Consider the following 21,503-nt stretch of genomic DNA (forward strand, 5'->3'; position numbering starts at 1 on the left):
AATGTTGGCTTAATTAATATTAATTGGACTGATCCAGCTGATATTGCCCTTAATATTTTAGTTTAGTTGTTGTTTAGAATTATGTAATATAGTATTTGCCAAAAGATGTTTTGGAATGTGTTAAATATAACTAACAACTGCAAAATAAAACTTCACATGTATGAATATTTTTCTCCCATTTCTTGCCAATATGAAATAATGATACAATATTTGCATCGTTTAATATTAAATATTATTTTTATATAATTTTTGTTCTCAAATGAGTTGAAACAAAGAGTACGATTGATCCACTATTCGATCAATCTGCATCTCATTTCTTTCTCCTATTACTCACGCTCTTGCACTTCTCTCTTTTTTGAACTTTGGACTCAGATGAGCCGCCTAATAAAAGTAGATTAACAAATGTTGAGTCATTAATCAGTTTCGTTATTGGTCATGTCGTTAATCTGGACTAGGTGTTGAATCAAAGTCTTAGTCGTGCAGAACCTACGGGTACAACTTTAAATATTATTTTTATCTCAAATCGAAGAAATAACATCATTAGACATACGATGTATTGTCTGTTTTATATTTTAGAGATTGGTGTTTTATCACGATTTTGTCCTAAAATAATAAAATTATGCTTCAATAGATTGAAAGAAGAAAGAGTACTCTTATTGAGCTCGTTACCGTAACAATTTATTTGGATCATGTACCCACATGAAAGTAGATGCAAAACCAAATTTTGGATTAAAATGACATTAGAATAAACTTTGTGTTTAATCATAATCACTTTAGGGTTCCATATATCGATTTTTGTGACACAGTAAGTGTAAAGTATCTCTTTTACTGGGATTACAACTTCTAAACTTTCCTACCAAATTCTAAGTATTTAAACCGACTCAAAAATCAAAGTATGTTCTTTTTGACTATTTCCCTTGGATCCTGTTTCTTCTCTAAATCATTCTTAACTTGGTTGTTGGAGTCTTATATATAGGTGATCTACACGAGATTGATCATAACTCAATCATCACCGTCATAAGCTGGATCTGTGCCCATTTTGCCCCAAACAATTGTTAGAAAATAAAAAATCATGATGAAGCTTTTAGGATAATGATTATAAAGCCTAAGTAAAAGTTGTGTATTTGATTAAATTGGTCTCAATTATAGGGTTTATATTAGTCACGTATCTAACTTAATTTGGGAAGTATCTGTGTTTAACTAAAAAGGATTAAAGAAAACTAAAAAGAAAAGGAAAAGGGGTAGAGAAAGAACTTGGATGCTTGCTGTTGAGGGAAGCAGCAAAATCCAAGGACAACAAAAACAAAGGTTTTGGGTATTATTCTTCTCAACTCTATAATTGTGAGTGTTTTTTAATAGGGAGAGGAAAAGAATTTGGAACAAATTTTAATTTTAATTTTCACTTTGTGATTGCGTTTGTTGTAACCGTTGGATCATTCTAGTTTTCGATCTGTACTTTGGTCGCTCGGACATAGCCATGAATGCTATAGATCCGAGTGTCTAATACAAAATTCGTGGCATTGTAATTGGCATTTAAGCTCTGTTTTATCTTCGAACTTGGGATCTTAAGCGCACTCTTCCACATTCCACACTCTTTTGCAAGCAATTTTGACTTGGAAATTTGGTAAGTCAAGCCCAACTGCTGCTACTACTGTTACTCATTCCACTGCTCAATTTTACTACCTTGCTTTCAACTTCAATGGCGGCTTGGTGGGTCCCAAGCTTGAATTATGGGTTTCAATTGGGTTCCCGTTTAACTCTCAGCCCCACAATTGGGATCTGTAACTGGGAAATGTTTTAGGGTTTCTGGGTCAATTTGATTTTGGATAATTGTTGCATATGGTTTGAATGAATGCCGAGGAGGCATTGCATTTTAATGGCACAGTTGTTGCCACGAGTCACTGTTTTAATATGCTGAATTTGCCTTCATTCAGGGGTGCTGTTAATCTAATCATATTCACTTGGTTCATATAACAAGTGGGTAATTATTTTTTCTCTGAATTGATGATTGGTGCTTAAATTTGTTGTAGGCTTGAGCTTAATTATGGGTTGCTCGTTGGGGTGTAGAAGGTTTATTGTGTTGGCTTGTGTGGAGAGCTTGGGGTGACACTTGTGTGACACTGTATTTGGTGGTGGAGATGCCACCTTCTCCGGCATTGAGATTCTCTCCGGGGAGAGAGCCAAGAGGTGACACTCACAAGCGCGGGCGCAGTCTTGAGAGTGGATTGCTCTTCCGGGAGAAGGATGAAGATCTTACTTTGTTCAATGAAATGCAATCAAGAGAGAAGGAGAGCTTTTTGCTTCAGTTGACAGATGATTTGGAAGACTCATTCTGTAATTCTCTTTACTTACATCATAAGAAGAGAATGTTTATTTTTTTGGTTGCTGCTTCTGATTAACATTCATGCATTTTTTTTTGCCCGGGGTGTTATTATACAGCTACAAAGTTGAAACATATTTCTGATGTAAACCTTGGAATCTCCATTCCTGGTCGAGGAGAAAGCAGTGAGTTGCTTAATGATGGTGAGAAGAATGATTATGACTGGTGAGTCATTTTTCATGTTTTGTGTTTCCTATTAGATTGCATTGTTTAATGTGTTCAAAATATAAATTTCTGATTCTAAGTGTATCCAATTATCTGTATTTCATGCAGTTATTCAAGTTTCTTGCTCACAGAGCTTGAGACTTTGATATGAATTAGTTTATTTCTGCTCTGCTCAGCACTAATTAACTCACCGATGTCTTGTGTGTACCATTCGTTTTAAAGGTTATTAACGCCCCCAGACACACCACTGTTTCCTTCGTTAGATGATGAGCCATCACAGACTAGTTTTGGAAGCAGAGGAAGGCCTCAGAGTAAACCCATTGCCATATCAAGATCTTCTACGGTGAGCTTGAATGCATTTATATTGTTATTTCGTGCATGGTTATATCTTTAAGGGGAAAAGTTCTCTGATAAAAAATGTAGTTGTGCTTATACTGATCATTCATCATATGTTCAATGCCCTCCTGTTTTAGATGGATAAGAGTCACAGAAGCAGTAGGGGCAGTGCAAGTCCAAATCGCTTAAGTCCATCCCCACGATCAGGAACAAACACACTGCAATCAAGGGGAAGGCCTTTGTCGGTGCCGAATTCCAGTCCAACCCCAAGTGTGCGGTATGCCACTCCATCGAGAAGATCATCTCCACCTCCAAGTAAGCCCATGACACCTGCTTCCAAGCATTCCATTTATACTCCCAGCAGGATAAGCACTGGCTCCAGTGGTTCTGTAGTCTCATCAGGAGTTAGGGGAACTTCCCCAGGGAAGACAAATCGTGGAAACTCTGCATCACCAAAGATAAGGGCTTGGCAAACTAATATTCCTGGCTTCTCTACTGAAGTTCCTCCCAATCTTCGAACATCATTGGCTGATCGACCAGCATCCTATGTGAGGGGTTCATCTCCAGCATCCAGAAATGGTAGGGACTCTGCGTCCAAATTCAATAGGCAATCAATGTCTCCAACTGCTTCTAGGAGTAGTAGCTCTTTTCACAGTCATGATAGAGACCAATTGAGCACACGCAGCAAAGGTTCCATTGCATCATCTGGTGATGATGATCTAGACTCTCTGCAATCCATCACAATGGGTAGTGCAGACAGATTAAGTTCAAGAAGGGGTGCTTCATTTTCAACCAACAAAAATCCTACCATTTCCAAGAAATCAGCCAGGATTGTATCCCCAAGTTCTGCTCCTAAAAGATCGTTCGATTCAGTTGTCAGGCAAATGGTATTTTTTCATCTTATCACTTAAAACAATTTCCTTTGCTGTTTGGTGTTATTATTGGCAGATGGTGGAATGTGGCAGAAGGCCAAAAATTCCGCCATATAAACATGCCATTGCAGCCAATGACGGCATGGTAATGCCATAGCAGGTCTCCCTTCACAAATTGCCTGTGGTTATTGGCAAAATGTCTGCCATGCCATTCCACCGGAGATTATGGCATTGCCATTTAACAACATTGGTTCACAGAAATCATGAAGTGTGTTTAATTTTCAAGGAATTTGAGATTTAGTTCCTTTTAACGTATTTTCCCCGTGCTTCTGCTAACTCTCTCTCTCTCTCTCCATCCTCCTATGCACAAGCACACTGTCTCCTTTCTATAAGTCTTTTTTGATGTGTACCGGTTTACAACATTGAAAGTTGACTGATTCAACTTTCCTTTCGGTTCGGACTGCCAATCTTCAAAATATGTCCATTTTTAGTTGTGCTTTCTATGCTTAATTTCTAGTGCGTGCATGTCCCATCTGCATATATTTTTAAATTATATTTGATTAGACAACTACTCCAAACTAAGAGCTTCTTACTATGTTATCTTCTATCTTGTTTGGGGATCTGCATACGAAATAACATATTTACACCAAGCATAATCACTATATCAGGGTTTTTCTGTTGGTTGACACTTTGAAACATCTGCTGATCTTTGTAGCAAAGAAGTCAACACTTGGTGAACATTAACAACGGAAATCTGGATTTCTATTGGGTCTTTTATTTGTGCAACTCTCCCAATTATCTATTGCCATGATTAATAGTCAGATTTAATAAAAATACTCACTTTTGTTAGTTACCATTAAAATGCTATGCAGGATAGAAAAACTCCTCAGAACATGTTCAGGCCACTTTTATCCAGTGTTCCGAGTACAACCTTTTATGCTGGAAAAGCAAATTCTGCACATCGTTCCCTTGTATCCAGGAATTCATCTGTTACAACAAGCAGCAATGCAAGCTCTGATCAAGGTACAACCTTTGCACTGGACACTGAAGGGAGTGAACATAATCAAGATGATATGGCAAGTGAAGCTGATAAGATACTATTTCCTGATATGCATGAAGTGTTTGTCTTTGATAAAGTTGAGGCATTAAATGCGAAAATTGAGCAAGAGATTAAAAGGGAATCGGTACATATTCTGCAAAATGAAACCAGAGACCCAAAGACTGTTTTTGTTCCAATTGAATTTGCGGATTCTATATCCCACATTCACATTGACACCAGAATTAATGAAAGTTCAGAAATTTCACGTGTTAGAGGTGTCATTTCTGAAACTGGTAGTTTTGAAAATTCTGCTCTCTGTTCTTATTGTGGTTGTTGGTATGAGGTCACTAATCATGCTGAGAAGAATATTGGGCTGTGTCCAGAATGCAGCAGGAAAACCTCATTGTTGCGAGTCATCTTCCCTGAGACAACTTTGGCAGTATCTGAAGACCCTCCATTGATTGCAGCCAACATTCCTAAAGAAGAAAAATCATTATCTGAAACAAACCAATTGGAACTGCCTCAAGAGACTAATGTGGGTAACTTAAGGTTTCCCTACGGTGAGCGGGATACCGAGGAGAGTCAAACTTCATGCAGTGAAGTAAAGCAAGATCACTCACAAAACAGTCCTCTTCCAAATCCATTGGTGGAGGGAGGCAGACAGACATCGGACAACCAGCTAGAGATTAACCAATTAGGAGTTGATTACGAGAAGCCTAATAATGAATCTGGGGATAAACATCACTCAAGTGATCGCCCTAATTTGAACGTGGACCCGACAGAAGGCACTGGCATTTCTGTATTGCTGAAAAGGACTAGCAGCAACAAAGGACCTGTAGTTCAGAGCAGGAGTTTTACTGCCACAACCATATCTTACGATGATCTGTGTCTTGCTAGAGACAGTGTAAACAGTTTTAGAAGCACACCGAGACCTGGTAGTTATTCTGCCTCGTCATCAATTGATCTTGGCTCAACTAGGCAAACAGAGTTTCGTTCGCAAAGGCAGTTGAGTGGAAGGAAACTGGATGTGGACTGTGGATATGACTTGAGGATCAAGCCTCCGAGCACTGCTTCATCTTTTTCAGGAACATCAAACCATTCTCGCCATGAGTTAGGTCTTGCAACTCAAGAGACCACTGCCAATACAGAATATGGCTCTGTAGAGGAGGTATCCCAAGTTTTTCAAGAAATGCAAGCTTTGGGAAATACAATGTCTGAGATAATTGATGCTTCTTCCATTGATTTAGTTGTTGAGGAAGATGAAGTTGAATGTGATGATAGTAGTAGATTGAATAATCCTTGCCGCTCAGAATTTTCAAGTCATGCTACTGTTGTTCAGTCTGATGACAACCTAGTCACATCAATTCCAATTCATGGGGATTGTATGTCACATGAAAATGTTGACGATTGCCAAAATAATGCCAAGGATGTCTCAGACACTGAAACATCAGCTAAAACTTCAGAATTATCCAGTCAAGAGAAACATGATGTGCAGAATTCAAATGTTAACGAATTGGATGCTTTGGTTACAACCAACTGTTCCCCAATTACAGAATCAGAAATAGAAGGAGAAAACTATAGTGAGAATATGATTGACATGGTGAATGATGATTTGTCAAAGAGGGCCCTTGATGACTTTCGAGAACCTTCTGCTCAAAATCTTTCCAATGAGTCTTATGCTGCTTCTGTTTCTGAGGTCAATGTCTCCGAGTCCCATGGCATTGGTATGATATCTACTGTATTAAAATTTCAAATGAAAGATATTACATTTACTGATAACAATTGAGATGAGAATAATAACTTCTCACGCTTCTCTTAGAGATGCACTTGTTTATGAGTAAGCCATACATTGCATAAACTTTGAGCAATTTTCTGAGATATAAAAATATGTACAATAACAATCTAATCTCATTAAATCTGTTTTGTCTTGGAACAGAAAGTTAGGATTTTTGGAAATCTTGATTCATTTTGTGCAATTTAAATTCAGTGATGTATTTTTTACATTTTGTATTCTGATACTCATTCATGTGTTCTGGGCACTTTACAGGCAGTTTATTAGCCTAGTTTCCAACTTCTTGGTTAAGAGTAAGACTTTCTGTGGTCTGGCTACTTTGTTAAAACAGTTTGCAATTTTAATCTACAGTCATTTTACTGAGGATTCACTGGCAATGATAACTGAACTTATATTTTCATTGTTGGGGGGAACCTTAACTTAAATGAAATTCATGGAGCAAAAAAAACATATTTAGTTTTCTGTCACTTTAGATTCTTCCTCTCTCTGTGCATGGTGCCTGCAATATATTTTATCTGCTGAAACTTTCTTTGGAAAAGTTTGTACATGTCCAAAATTTCTAATAGTTCTTTAATACTTTATGCCAGAGGGATCTACAGTTACAGTGGAGTGTCAAGGTGCAGGCAATACTAGAAGCCTGACACTTGAAGAGGCAACAGACACAATCCTTTTTTGCAGTTCCATTGTCCATGATCTTGCATATCAGGCTGCGACATTAGCAATGGAAAAGGAATGTTCCGACCCATTTGAGGGTTCTAAACCGACCGTGACCTTATTGGGAAAATTCAATTCTGATAGAAATAGTCGCAGTCGCCCTGTCAGCAAGCGCGCTTCAAAATCCCAGAAGACCAAGACCAAGCAGAGGAGGGTGGAAACTGATGTCAAAACCCCTTCTGGCAAGGCTGAGAATGATGAAAATATTGATGAGTCTTTCACACACAATGTTGGGCTTCCTAACAAAGTGGATAGTATGAAGCCCCCAAAGCTCGAATCAAAGTGCAATTGCATCATAATGTGATAGGACAATGTTAAGGTTGTTCCTTCAATTCCTGGCAGCATTTCTGCACTTCCCTTTTGGCCATACATGGGAGCTAAACCAAGTGCTTGTGCATTTATGGTTTTAGGTTGAAGGCTGTTTGGGATAATAACCACTGCCAATTGGTTTGTGTTGGTTCTAATATATTTTGTAACAAATGCCAAGTTGTGTTTGACATAATTGTAAAGTTATTTTTTCCCTCCTTATTTTTGTTGGTAGGCCATAAGTTAAGAGGCATTTTGGAGGACTATGATGTGCCCCCTCCACTTACTGCATTCTTGTTTGTTATTTCCATCTCAACTAAGTGATCCATAAAAAGCAAGTGTGAAGTAGAAAAGCATTCATATTCATTGTTCCATTGTTGCTACTAAATTCCTATTCTTTCTGACTCAACTGAGTGAACAAAACTCCACTTGCAGGTTTGTCAATGAACACACTGTCCACCACAACATGTACACAGAGATCCATTTGTGTATTTGTTTTTTCATGCACCTTTCAATCTGACATAATTGTAGCATTCACACTTATACGATGTATCAAATAACTTATTTTGAGAATGAATCTATTAAAAATGAATAAAGGGGAAGGGGATGTTATTGTGCCCCTAAAATTAGATCAAATGTTATAAATTATTAAATAGAGTAATTAAATGTTAGAAATTATTTTTAAACAATAAACATTGAATTTTTTTTAAAGGTACTAACGAAAGCATTTATAAACAAAAATTGCCAAAAATGATAGTTTTTGCATTGGAAATCATAGTAAAAATAAATTAAACTTAACTAAATTTTATAAAACCGACTTATAAGATCATGTTTCCACTCATGTATACATTATGAAATATTTTTATTTCTAGTCGATGTGGATCTCCAACACACTCAAGCCTCAAGTCCGAGATATGCCATCTTGTGCGTAAGACTATATATTATAGATGATCCGATAATGATTCGATAGATAATCTGATAAGCCAAAACAAGTTCTTACTGAAATAAGTTATAAATAACCATGTTAAGAAGTCAACTTTAAACCTAACTCAACCTTATAAAACACTCTTATAAGATGAAGTTTACATTCACTTATATTATAAAAAACACTTTAAGATTTAATTTCTTAATATTTTCAAAAGATATTTATTAACATTTATATAGAACAAAATAACAATTTGTAGATGAAATTTCTTATGGTATTAGTCGAGCTTAATAATGTCCTAATTAATCACACAACGATGAAAAAAAATTATATTTTTTCCATAAAATCTATTCTAATTAATCAGGGCATAATCATGTAGCAACTTGCTCTAACTGAAAGATAACGACATTTTCTTTTCGATCAAACCATTTTGTCAGAGGAAATTGCGTGGCATGTAGGTTTTCTTCGCCACCGAGAACTTTCAATTATACGAATTTCCAAATTCCAAATTTTGGGTCAAACCAGAATAAGTTGCGTTGCGGAAAAGTACCATCAAGAAGAAAAAAAAAAGAAAAAGGTGAAGTGCATAGCATAAGAGGGCATATTCATAAGAACAAGGGAAGCATATTCAGTTGAGAAAGCTAAGCTAGGCTGAGCTAATAACGTTTGAGAAACAAAAACCCATTTCGGAATTCCGAGGATACCCAATTCCTGTTCCTACTTGTGTTTGTTTGGAACATTTGTCAAAGGAAAAAACATTATAGAATTATCAGAATAACTTGCAACTATAATTAATTAGTTTATTTTATAAACTATTTGAGAATTAAAGAGAGAAGGGTGGTGAGTGAGGTGGCAGTTACGACGTCGTCAATGATGTACAATTACCCTCTCATTTCCGCCATTGTTGCTTTCGCCATCGCACAAGCCATCAAGTTCTTCACCACCTGGTTCGTCCCTTTTGTTTTTCTTTCAATTCCTTTCTTTTTTTCATGAATCCAGTGGAATAATACAGTGGTTTGGAAAAATTGTTTAAGTTTGTGGTTTGGGGAATGATGTGTGAATTATGAATCTCTTTAGGAAGAATTAGATTATGAGAGTTTTGGTTAATGATGTGTTTAATTGAGGGTTAATGATGGTTATTGTGATTATGATCATTGTTGATGTGTAGGTATAAGGAAAACAGATGGGATCCGAAGCAACTTGTTGGATCTGGGGGAATGCCTTCTTCCCATTCTGCAACTGTCACTGCTCTTGCTGCGGCAATAGGGTTCCATGAAGGCTTCGGAGGACCTCTTTTTGCGACTGCTTTGGTTCTAGCTTGTATTGTATGTCTTTAGTTCTTCAGATAAATCATTTTTAGGGATATCTTCTTCTTTTCAAAGTGTGATGTTGTAATGGAGATTCAATCTGTTATTTTTCTTTTATCTCTGTTCTTAAGGAATTGGACTCTGTGTGTGGTTTGCACGAGTGACATTTGGATTGATAGAAAATAGTTGAATGGAATGGAATCCAATAGTACTTGGTTCAGTTATTTGGATTGTCTAAATTAGGATCAAATGGAATGGAACTGGTGGAACATTTCTTCTTTTTCCCCTTTCTATTAGGAGGGCATGAGTTATAAAATATGAAAACAGTGAAGTGATAACTTTATTTCCTTTCGTTCCACTCAGCCTTGAATGTTCAAACATGGTCACTTTAAGAAAGGATTTGATGTCCTAAAAATTGACTAGGTTATGCAGCCGGAAACTAATTGTTAGTGACTAGCTTATGGTTGGGGGAGTTTCTGACATGGGATATTGCTGGCAGGTGATGTATGATGCTACTGGTGTAAGATTGCAAGCTGGACGCCAAGCAGAGGTACACTCTTTTCCTTGCTTTACTTGTGGACCAAATTCTGTCATGTATTTCTTTGATGCCAAACGTGAGAGTTGAAATGCCACAAAAGCTTTTTCTATTTGCCTGTGACTCCAGCAAAAGAAATATTTCATTTTTTTGTTTGGTTGGTTTCCATTTGTTTCTTTTACTGAGTTTAAATGACTGAATTTTCCCAGCTTCTGAACCAAATTGTGTTTGAACTTCCTGCTGAACATCCTCTAGCTGAAAGCAGACCACTCCGGGAACTTCTCGGGCATACACCCCCTCAGGTTCACCATTTTTTATGTGTTTGCCTGTCATGATTATTTTATGGATCTTAGTCAAAGGAACTTAGTGTCATTTGCTTGTTTACACACTTGATAGAATGACATTATTCTCTGGAAAGCTATTGAGTATAAACATAAGGGATTTTAATGTATACTTTGATGTCTTCTGTTGATACTTAAGGAACAGAATCATGGATTGAATCAATGGAAATCAATCAGAAATTCAGAATCATATAATTTGATTTGGTGTAATTAGGATCTGATTTTAGATTAGGTTTATAGGAAAGAATCTTTTGTAGATATTCAATGGGATTCTTCTCTGATATTTTGGCAGATCTTTCCTTGATATTTAAGCGAGATTAAGGTACAGTATTAACTTCCTCTTCCTTTTTACTACTCCCCTTTGTATCAAGTTGAATAAGGGAAAATATTCACTTTCTGCATGGTATCAGAGCTTGATCTGAACCAACAAATACTACAAATATGGAACTTGTAGAAACAATAGCAATTTGAAATGTGGAAATTATAGAAACAACATTTATCTTGAAACCAACAGCCACAATTGTTTCAAAACTAGTAGTTGAACCTTATGAGATTTGGAAGGTTTACTTTAGGAAAAAGACCAAAACGGTGTCCATCAAATATAATGCTAATGGTAGCATAAATCAATACAAGGCTCGATGGGTAGCCAAGTGAATTACCTAATCATATGGAGTGATCTATGAAGAGACTTTTGCACCAGTGGCAAAACTTAATTCTATCTGAGTCATATTGTCCTTGGAAGCAACTTTGGTTTAACCTTTACACCAACTAGAGATAACAAATGCCTTCTTAAATTGTGAGCTGAAAGAGGAAGTATGCATGCATATTCCTCCTAAACTTGAATCATTCAACAGCTCAAATAAGGTGTGCAAACTTCGAAAATCCTTGTATGACCTCAAATAATCCACAAGTGTGTGGTTTGATAGATTATGAGTTGTCTAGGAAGATGAGTTCAACAAATGTCAATTAGACCATGTTATGCTTGTTAAGCATTCTCTAGATGGGAAAGTAACCTTATTCATTGTTTTGGCTGATGATATTATTATCATAGGAGATGATCTTGGACAAATCAAACAACTGAAGGGTCATTTGGTTAGTCAAAGACTTGGGACAACTTAATTATTTTCTAGGGATGGAAATAGTTCTAACAACAAATGAGATATGTGTTTGATCTATGGAAATCAGTCAGACTCATAAATTTGATTTAGGATCCGATTTTATTTCTCTTTTTTTAGATTAGCTTTATGGGAAATAATCTTTCGTTATATTCAATGAGATTCTTCTTGAAAAAATTAGGTAATGGTTGTGTTAATATTTATCTTTTATGAACATTTGAATCTATGTTTTATGATTTTATATTATACTTCTTTTGAAATGTTAAGGGCTGAGGTATTCCTTGTTTTTAGTACACTCTTTAGTACCACCAAGATTCTATTGTACTCAAAATATCTGACGTAGTAGCATTAAATGAATGATGAATCACACCATACTGAGATAATAATGTGCCAAGACGATGATTTCAAGTCATTAAAAAAAGAGTTATTGACAAGATTATGGCCTTTTCATTGCTTTTGTACACATTTTGGACACACTCTGCTATACTTTTAGTTTGAATTATTTTCACTTCCACTTTCTGACTTTCTCTTATCTCTCTGAATATTAGACAAACCAATTTATAAAATCTTTAGAAGATAAGATATTTTATAATTTCTTTTGAAACAAAAAGGAAGGTCAAGTAGGTATTCCAGTATTTTAGATTAATGGTTTCAATGATCCACTACAAGAAAATCACTAAATAGAAACCAATTTTAGAGACAAAAAATAATTAGTTACTGTATTAACTAATTAGATACTATTTTAGAGACTACAAAAATTATTGGTATTTAAAGTAGTTTTTATTATTTATAAAATTTATAAATTAGTTTTTAAATTGGTATCTAATTAATTAGCTACTTAGATTTTAGCTGCTAATTACTTTAGATTCTAAAGCTGGTAGTTAAAATCTCAGTATCTAATTAGATACCAATTTAGAAACTAGTTTATAAATTTTATTAACAATAAAAACTAATTTAGATACCAATAATTTTTTCAGTATCTAAAATAGTATCTAATTTAGTATAGTAATTAATTATTTTTGGTCTCTAAAATTGCTTTCTATTTAGTGATTTTCCTGTAGTGATCCGAAGGTATAAATTGAGTTTGATCTTCATTGCTTTGGGACTTCTTTTATAATTGTTGGTTTTGTGTCTTAATATTCTGAATTGTTACTGCAGGTCATTGCTGGTGGGGTACTTGGACTTGTAACAGCAGGTATTGGTTATCTAATAACCATGGCTAGTAGCTGAAATTGAGGATTTGTTGGCATCTCTAGAGGACCCTTGTATAGGAATCAAAAACACCCTTCTCTTCTTCTAGAGCCTTGTTCTTCCTTCAGATCCCACCCTGCATTCACTTAATCTTATTATCATTTCAACTGTGGCCATAAATTGAATTGTATTGATTACACTTTGATAGAAATATGTTCAGTTTTAACAATTTTGGAATGGATTTATCTGTGGGCATTACTTTCAAGTCATATGCAACTCTTGTGATATTACAAATGCTTTTTTTCTTTCCTCAGTCAAAAGTAATCTTAATGGTTATGATTGTGAATAAGACGTTCTTTCAACCTATTTACAATGCTATATATATTATATTTCTTTTCACAGCAATGTTTGTCATAATCTATTATGTTTTTTGTTATAACTCTAAAGGATTTTTGGGATATCTGATATGATCCGTTATCCGATATCGATAATACTGACTATATTCAATTAAGTATATTTGTGTGTTAGGAATCACTTTCACAAGGCTCTCGAATAACCCTACTCTAAGGATGTTTTTGGTGGGAATCAAACTCAATTTCTTCCCCCACCAACTTACTCGTCTTGTCAATAGAACTGCAAACATCTATTGGGCTTGTTTAGGAAAATGAGAAAGAAACAGTTATGTTTGAACTTAAAGCACGTCAGAATCTTGCTTTTGGGAAGAGATTTTGGCTCTGATATCTAAACATCGCTTAACACACACCAGATCTCATCAGAATCGTATAAATCAGACAAATAAAATATGAAACGGTAATTTGCAATCTCTTCCCTTATTCCTGGTAGCAGCAACGACTTATGGGGTGTTTATTCCTGCACCCCATCATATTTAGAAAATACTGTTTTATTTCTTTTAAAAATGTTTTCCAGATTACTCTTTTCAGAATTTTGGATTTATCATTTCGAAATTAAAAAAATGTGTTTCGAAAAGAATATTTCAGAATAATTTTTTGACTTTTGGATTTTCAGAAACACACTTTTGCTTACAAAATTCTTATTCCAAAAACACATTTATTCCAAAATTACCCAAAATTATCAAGAATAATTCTGATATTTCAATGTAGGAATGCAGGAAGAAATACCCCGACTTATGACTATCCAGGAAAAACCACGAGTAATGGTTCAACGTTCAACAAAAAATTCCATAAAATACACCGTATCATGTGCATGGATATAATTTATAAAGAGACACTTCAAATTTGGTCTAAATAGTACACAGGAATTGTTCAAATAAGAACAGCTGGGGGTCCACGAGGCTCCTACCATTGAAGGCCAGAGGAAGAGAATGACCAAATGTATGCGTCTAACCCTTGGAAGCAGAAAGGTTGTTTCTGTTGTTAGAACGTGTGACCATCACCATAAAGAGTTGAATAACTGTAAAAAGAAAACTATTCTTGAAAGAATCAAAATAGAAAATAATCTGTGTATCTGTTTATTAACAGTGCACTCCCAGTTTAGCAGAAAAAACCCTCTGCATTTTGCTCTAGGATATCTACTTGAAAAAATCAATACAAAATCATCTTGTGTATTTGTTTATTTAACAGTGTATTCCCTGTATAGCAGCAAAAACCCTCTGCATTTCCACTCTAGGATCCCCAGCAAGTCCTGAACTTGTACGCCAGGCAATATGTTCATCAGGTCTAACTAAAATGGCCCCTCTGTTCGTCATGTTACACATATCCCACCAATTTGAAGTTGATGATTGAGCTTCAACAACATCTGCATAATTCTTCCAAGGTGATAATGCTGCTTCACTTCCTTTCTCAAGTCCTTCAAAAGAATCTGTAGACCAAAAAATACACACTCTCAGAGAAATTTCCTGTTCCTCAGCCACCTTGAATGCTTCACGAGCTAGATGATAAGATTCCTCCACTGGTGCGATGATGAGAATGAATTCAACTTTATCTCCTGACACAAGATCCAGTGTAGAAATAGTCTCCTACAAAACAATCCTTACACTTTAACAAAAGAAGAAACTTCACGTTTTAATCAGTAAACACCCACTAGCTAAATCTGAATAACTATAAAATGAAGCCAGCAGTTCAAAATTTTAAGGGAGGAAAAATAATAGTTTATTTAAGTTGGAAATTACTAATTATTTTTTGAATACAAGTTAATAATGCCTACTAGAAAGTAGACAAGAGAACTCTCTAATCGTTTATGTTAGGATGAATAGTTATGGATTATATATGTAAACAGCGTCACAAACCCTAAACCCTAATAATGCCTACTAGAAAGAAGACAAGAGAACTTTCTAATCGTTTATGTTAGGATGAATAGTTATAGATTATATATATAAACAGCACCACAAACCTCACATAATGGGTTTACTCTCACAAACATATGAGGAAGTCTTGATCCTGGCTGTGCTGAAGGGGTGTAGTCCCTCCGACGCCCTGTTAGAACTTCTGGTGGACTCTCAATGCCATTATTCTCTGGCACAAGTGCTCCTTGTAGGTACCTAAGTTCAACAGCTGAGTTATAAGTGCATCAAATGATATAAAATGGCATATGTTTATAAATGATTCTAATCATAAAATTGGTCCAACTGACTAATTTACAGACAAAACCTTGTAAATAAAGAAACAGATAGAGTTAGAGGAATATGTGAATGGAGATATATAGCTCAATAATAGAAAATGTGGAAAACTAATTATTCACAATGATACCTAAAACCAAGATCTTCAGCAGGGAACTGAAGTTGAAGGCTTTTTCCTTCTTCAAATATGTGTTTTAGCTTAGCCAACCTTGAGGATCCAAGAGGGTTACTTTCATTTAAGACAAATTCTGAGAGCTGTGCACGACCTATACCAAAAATTCCATCCAAAGCTACCTTCTGCAATCCGGATGGTAAGATGGAACCAATCCCATTAACAATAAATTGATGTACTGAAATTAAGTGAGGACGAACAGTTAAATTTCAGTTAATTAGCAATGAAAGTGTTGAACATTATTGTTTGTAAGATTTACAGATTGATGATGAAGAAAACAACAAAAAATCATTACATATGCTGATTATGAGTACCTGTATTTGCAACAGTTGGATCAAGACCAAGTGCAGCAGGGACAGACATGGCAGCTTTATAGTTTTCTAAACTTAATCTTGTATTGAATAAAGCAATCTGACAATAATAGACAGCATTAAATTTCAATCAGTTTATCTAATATCAATATATATAAACATTGAAAAAACGTAACAGGAGATAAAAGCACTACCGGTTTACGTTCAATTTCGTAGGTATTTAGCATTGAAGTTGGGGCAATACCCTTAATCACAGAAGCAATTTTCCAGGCAAGATTATGGGCATCCTGAATGCCTGTATTCATTCCTGGCATATGACATCAATATTCTATGTCAAATTGCTTCATATAAACTGCATCAACAAATAATAGAGTTTGAATAAAGCTGTCACTTTGGGGAGGATTGTTTGCACCAAAGCAGCAGCCCCAGTGCCACAAGTGCAGACTTTTGTGTACCCAGAAATAGAACAGCATCAATCTTGACTTTAAGATCTTCCAAAACCACTTGTTATGGTTAACGACATGTCTGCTAGTGTACTTTATTCAGGCACTTTGAAAATAATATACATACCTACTGCGCCAAATATTTTTTGAAACAAACATTATAATAAAATACCCACATACTGACTTTTAAACAAGTACCATTCCTTCAGTTAATTCATCCTAAATACATGGATATGTCTTAGCTTCGTTGAAGCACCAATACCTCAACAACATGTTCATTATTCAACATCTCAATTATTGATTTCCTTTTCCTTAGGGGTCTTTGAGGATGGAGGAGTTTGTATGAGAAAGAGAAGGGTTAATTTTTACTTCTAAATTTAGAGAATTATTAAATATTTATAACAAAAATAAGGTATGTTTAGAAGGGCACATGACAATCTCTAATTTTAAAAAACATTGTCAAATATGGAAAAATGACAATACCATGTCCATAAAAAGAAAGTCTTAGAATTTGGACTTAGAGTCTAACTTAATTTCACAAAATCAGCTTGTAAGATAAGAGTTATCTAAGTCTTATAATACTAGTTAAGCCATAAATCTATCCTTTTAAGCCCAAGGCACAAGGAAGGTGTTGAAAAGTTCCCTTAATTGTGGTTACTCCTACCCGGCCTCAACTACTAGAAATATGACTTAAATAGAGCTTATAAGGCAGTTTTGTACTTTTATGGGTTTGAGTTAAGCCATAAGCCCAAATTCAAAGAAGAAGATACAAGAAAGTTTTGCAAATTAAACATGAATCTGTGTCTTGAAGTGACACTATCATGCTCCCAAGAAAAAAGAGGAAAAATTCAGATTCTGCCCTACTTTGCATGGACTAAAAGTAATATAATACAGATTAATTTTACTTATACCATTAGACATCTACTATCAGCAATGAAGATAAAGCAACTAACCAAATCCACCAGCTGGAGGAAATCGATGAGCAGCATCACCGGCAAGTAGTATTCGGTTCCCACTACATATAAACCTCTCGGCAACTTCAGCATGCATGATCCATGGCTTTATATCTATTACTTCTACATCTCCAAACTCTTGACCAACAAGTTTGCTGATCAATTTCTCACATGCCTACTATAAATTAAATATTACTTACATAAATGTCGTATGCTTAATCATATAAAAAAGAATGAATAATATCATGCATGTTAGTTTTTTACTTTATATGCATACTGCAGCATATTGCTGCCCTCCTACAAATTCTAAATTTTAATTTCAACACAGACATTTTATCTATTATATTATGACAAATTTATTGAAAAAAAGGGTACAAATCATCTTTGATGGATGAATGATACCTTTGGACTGAAATCCTCAAATGTTTGCTGAGGTGGATAAAAGGGTATCTGCAATCATATAATTTGATTCACAATAAATCAGTTGAAAACAATACAGTGACATTTTTACAATTACTATAAAGCATATCATACTCATATGGCACAGGATCCGTGTTTCACGGGTGGTCCTTAGTAAAGGCTATAGATGGAAGATTGGGGATGGATCTAACATAAAGGTTTGGGCTGAACCATGGGTGAGGATGAGGATAGGCTCTGGAAGGCTTGACGATCCAATCCAAGATAGTAAATACTTAATTGTCAAAGACATTATGAACAGGGAGCAGAAAGTATTGGATGAAAATGTGATACAAGTTCTGTTTGACAAAGATGAAAGAAATGATGTGTTGAACACACCACTGTACAAGTTGATCAAAGAGGATGCTAGGATTTGGGCTTGTGAGAAGGAGTGCGTATAACCTGTTCATGGAAAAAGTGATTGAAGCCATTGTCTTCAGAACTTGGAGCTATTGTTCTTCAACGTAAGTATTTACTCTCCAAACATCCATACTATGGAGTTTAGTTTGTAAAGAGCCATGCAAAGGCTCAACATTCATCCTCACACTCTTACTTGTATTTACATTTTGATCATTAAGGATATAAGGTGATACAAATTCTGTCAGAAATAGAGCACATCATACCTGTAATACAAATTCCCCTTGCCTGAGATCATGAGCAACAAGGACCCCGATAGCTTCAGTGTTGAAGATAAAAAAAAGCATACCAGGATTTTCCTCCAGCAAAAACTGGCCAAGGTCTCTGCTAAAGAAATGGACACTGACAAGTTTTTGCAAGTCCTTCTCACCCCTCATTTCTATTCCTACAAGCTTTCTTACCGTACTACCTGCACCATCTGTGCCAATAAGGATGTTACAGTGAATATTCTGTTCTACACGCTTCCCCTTAATGATAGAAGATGCAGTTACTGTTACAAAGTCATCACTGGCATCAATGGATACACATTCCTGGCCCATCATTATTTTCTGTTCACAAGACTGTTCATTTCCTTCCAAGCTTTCAGGTGCACATATTTGAAAGCCTAGATTTTCAAGTTGCTTGAATAATAACATAGTTAGCTTGTACTGTGAGAAGTGTGCAACTGAGACTGGGCTGACAACATGCTCAAGATCTGAGAACAAGTACAAGATATATGAATATTCTAAAGCTCAATATTGACCAAAATGAACAAATCACTTCAGTGTGTTTGTTGATATACCACATATTTTGAATGCTATGCACAAACATTGTCAAAACTATCCCTATTACTATGAGACCAGAAATCAACTCTCATGAACTATGGAATAGCACCTTGAGGTTGTATGTGATCTACAGATCCAAGAATTGAACCAGAGAGGGAAGTACAATATATAAACTTCCTCCATAAATCTACTGGTGGTTGAGAACTTTGGATCTCTTCAACAAGGCCATCAATTTTGCGGAATATCTAAAATTGCACCACATCAAAGTAAATCACAATGCTCTTTTGGAAATAAAATAATTTATCAAAGAATTTTTTAACCTCCATGGATCGATTGTTGATGAAATGTGCTTGGGGATGTTTAGAAAATGCCCTGTTTCTCTCCAAAACTGTGCAATTAATACCTATAATAAACAAGAGATGCACATATCATGAGCAATAATCAACTTGAACTAAAGCATAGGAGTAATTTGACTATATAAGAAGAGAAGATACAAGATGGGGTGCCCCCTCCAGAACAATTTAAATAGAACAAAAGTAATATGACCTGCAAATCAAAAATATTAAAAGAAAATCACATAAAACCTTATTTGTTTAGATAATACTTATGCCAAATATATAAACAACTCTTATTTGGCAATTCGAGGGGAGAAACACTAAGGAGATATTCACCAATGGATCATGACCCAACCACACATGAGAATAAATTTGTGAGTCTTTCTCACTTATATGTTATTTTAACTCATTTAAACTTCAATATAAAGAATTCACAAACCTAAGATCTATCACCCACTTCATATTTACTCGCCTAAGTCAGTCACCACTACATATTATACTCGCCTAAGTATCATAGTCAATGCTACTTACAACCTTGCATTGGAATACCAAAAAAAAAAAAGAACTTATTATCAAATATTATTAGAAAATAATAGACTTAAAATCCACTTTTGGTTCCATAATTTCACGAAAATACAATTTAAAGCTAATTGTCAATGGTCAGTAGAAAATATTAACATATTCGTTAGATTAACATGTATTAAAGCTAATTGTCAAACCCGCTATTAATATCTTATGTAAATAAGTAATCGACACTATTATCACATACAAACAAGTAAGCAATTAAATAACATATAAACAATGCACAGAAATTGCATAATTTTTGAAAACTTGAGAACCAAATCTGCAAGTAAAATTTTATAAGCACCAAAACTGCACATTGATAAGACTACAGGGACCAAAAGTGGATTTAAACGAAAAAATATATATGAACATGAACACAGTTTCCTAACACGCACTTTAATGTCAGATTTACCACAATGGAATACAAAACAAGTAGTTGGCATCAATCAATAGGAATGCTTTAACCATTTAGAGTCTACCTAATTTTGTGAGAAGAATAGAGAGAACAAGACCCACAGGTCCAGCACCAATGATCAGAACTGGGTGCACCACATCATTGCCATTAGGAACTCCCTCATTTGAGAATCCTCTGCTTTGCATATGCTGAAGTGGGTAATGTCTAATTCGAGTTTTGTCCCTAAAGGGGTAACCATACCGTCTTATAAGCCTTAGAAACCCCATGAACACTGCAATTTAAAAGCCAAGCTCAATTGTTCTCCAAGAACAAGAAGACTCAGGGCTTAAAAGTAATCTGAAAAAAAGAGAGCAGAAAAATCATGAACAAGCTAAAGTAAAAAACCTCACTACAACTCACAAGCTATCATCATAATAATCAGGACATTGACAATAAACGAAACAGTTCATATCATTATTTGAATCACGAGGGTACTTGTAAGTTGTAACAGCACTGAAAATGAAAATAAAAAACAGTTGAGCGAATGAAACATTGTCAACATACAATACTCAGATTTTCGATGATTCAGACATTTTATCAAACATGTTACGGAAGCTATAGAGCCAAGCAATATACCTACCTCACTCCTTTCTCACAAGAACACGTGTTTTCCTCTCTTCGGTTTTAGCTTTGGAAATTGGAGAAAGATGACCAAAATGTATAGTACAGTTGATGACACCTTTTTCCAAACTTATTTAATAGTTTCTGACATTTTTTAAGAAAAGGAATCTGTTAAATTTTACAATAATTAGTTAAATATGAGACTCCCATTTCTTAAATTGTTTGTGTATTGTCTAATTAAAAAAATATTTGTTAGATTTTTTATAATTTTAGTATAATTCTAACACAATTTTAAAAATGAAAAATACATTAATTTTTTTAAAAAATTAAATTTACTGGATAAATTTGTATTATGATTAAAGAAATAATAAACAAATTATTTTGAACCAGTTATGAGAAATATTTTTCTGCTAAAAAAAAAAGTTAACATTCTTATGCACATAAATCTTTTATTATCAA

The 21,503-nt window shown here is 34.9% G+C and overlaps 3 protein-coding genes across 9 annotated transcripts; 2 read left to right on the forward strand and 1 right to left on the reverse strand.

Annotated features, from left to right (window-relative positions):
- The first annotated feature begins 999 nt into the window (after positions 1–999).
- Positions 1,000–7,976, forward strand: LOC137815229 (uncharacterized). Of its 3 annotated transcripts, none has more exons than XM_068618324.1 (7): positions 1,000–1,624; positions 2,031–2,334; positions 2,440–2,545; positions 2,768–2,888; positions 3,019–3,768; positions 4,626–6,516; positions 7,172–7,976. In XM_068618324.1, the coding sequence occupies exons 2-7, from the start codon at positions 2,139–2,141 to the stop codon at positions 7,600–7,602; spliced, it is 3,495 nt and encodes a 1,164-aa protein (XP_068474425.1). In that variant the 5' UTR covers positions 1,000–1,624; positions 2,031–2,138; the 3' UTR covers positions 7,603–7,976. The 3 variants fall into 3 exon arrangements, with proteins under 3 accessions (XP_068474425.1, XP_068474426.1, XP_068474427.1); XM_068618325.1 differs by having other exon boundaries at positions 1,182–1,315; XM_068618326.1 differs by having other exon boundaries at positions 1,238–1,308.
- A 938-nt stretch (positions 7,977–8,914) lies between these two features.
- Positions 8,915–13,287, forward strand: LOC137815230 (uncharacterized). The gene is made up of 5 exons (XM_068618327.1): positions 8,915–9,476; positions 9,698–9,854; positions 10,336–10,386; positions 10,581–10,673; positions 12,986–13,287. The coding sequence occupies exons 1-5, from the start codon at positions 9,400–9,402 to the stop codon at positions 13,055–13,057; spliced, it is 450 nt and encodes a 149-aa protein (XP_068474428.1). The 5' UTR covers positions 8,915–9,399; the 3' UTR covers positions 13,058–13,287.
- A 1,159-nt stretch (positions 13,288–14,446) lies between these two features.
- LOC137815231 (uncharacterized) lies at positions 14,447–21,193 on the reverse strand. 5 transcript variants are annotated; one of them, XM_068618332.1, is made up of 12 exons: positions 21,064–21,193; positions 20,509–20,780; positions 19,451–19,533; positions 19,240–19,375; positions 18,573–19,060; positions 17,896–17,943; positions 17,494–17,668; positions 16,292–16,404; positions 16,101–16,197; positions 15,745–15,964; positions 15,394–15,536; positions 14,447–15,014 (listed from the first exon to the last, which is right to left on the reverse strand). In XM_068618332.1, coding segments are annotated over exons 2-12 (1,707 nt in total). In that variant the 5' UTR covers positions 20,711–20,780; positions 21,064–21,193; the 3' UTR covers positions 14,447–15,012. The 5 variants fall into 5 exon arrangements, with proteins under 5 accessions (XP_068474433.1, XP_068474429.1, XP_068474431.1 ...); XM_068618328.1 differs by having other exon boundaries at positions 15,389–15,536; XM_068618330.1 differs by having other exon boundaries at positions 15,389–15,536; positions 21,060–21,149.
- Between the last annotated feature and the right edge of the window lie 310 nt (positions 21,194–21,503).

Source organism: Phaseolus vulgaris, chromosome 1 (assembly GCF_000499845.2).
Source record: "Phaseolus vulgaris cultivar G19833 chromosome 1, P. vulgaris v2.0, whole genome shotgun sequence".
Lineage (NCBI taxonomy): Eukaryota > Viridiplantae > Streptophyta > Magnoliopsida > Fabales > Fabaceae > Phaseolus > Phaseolus vulgaris.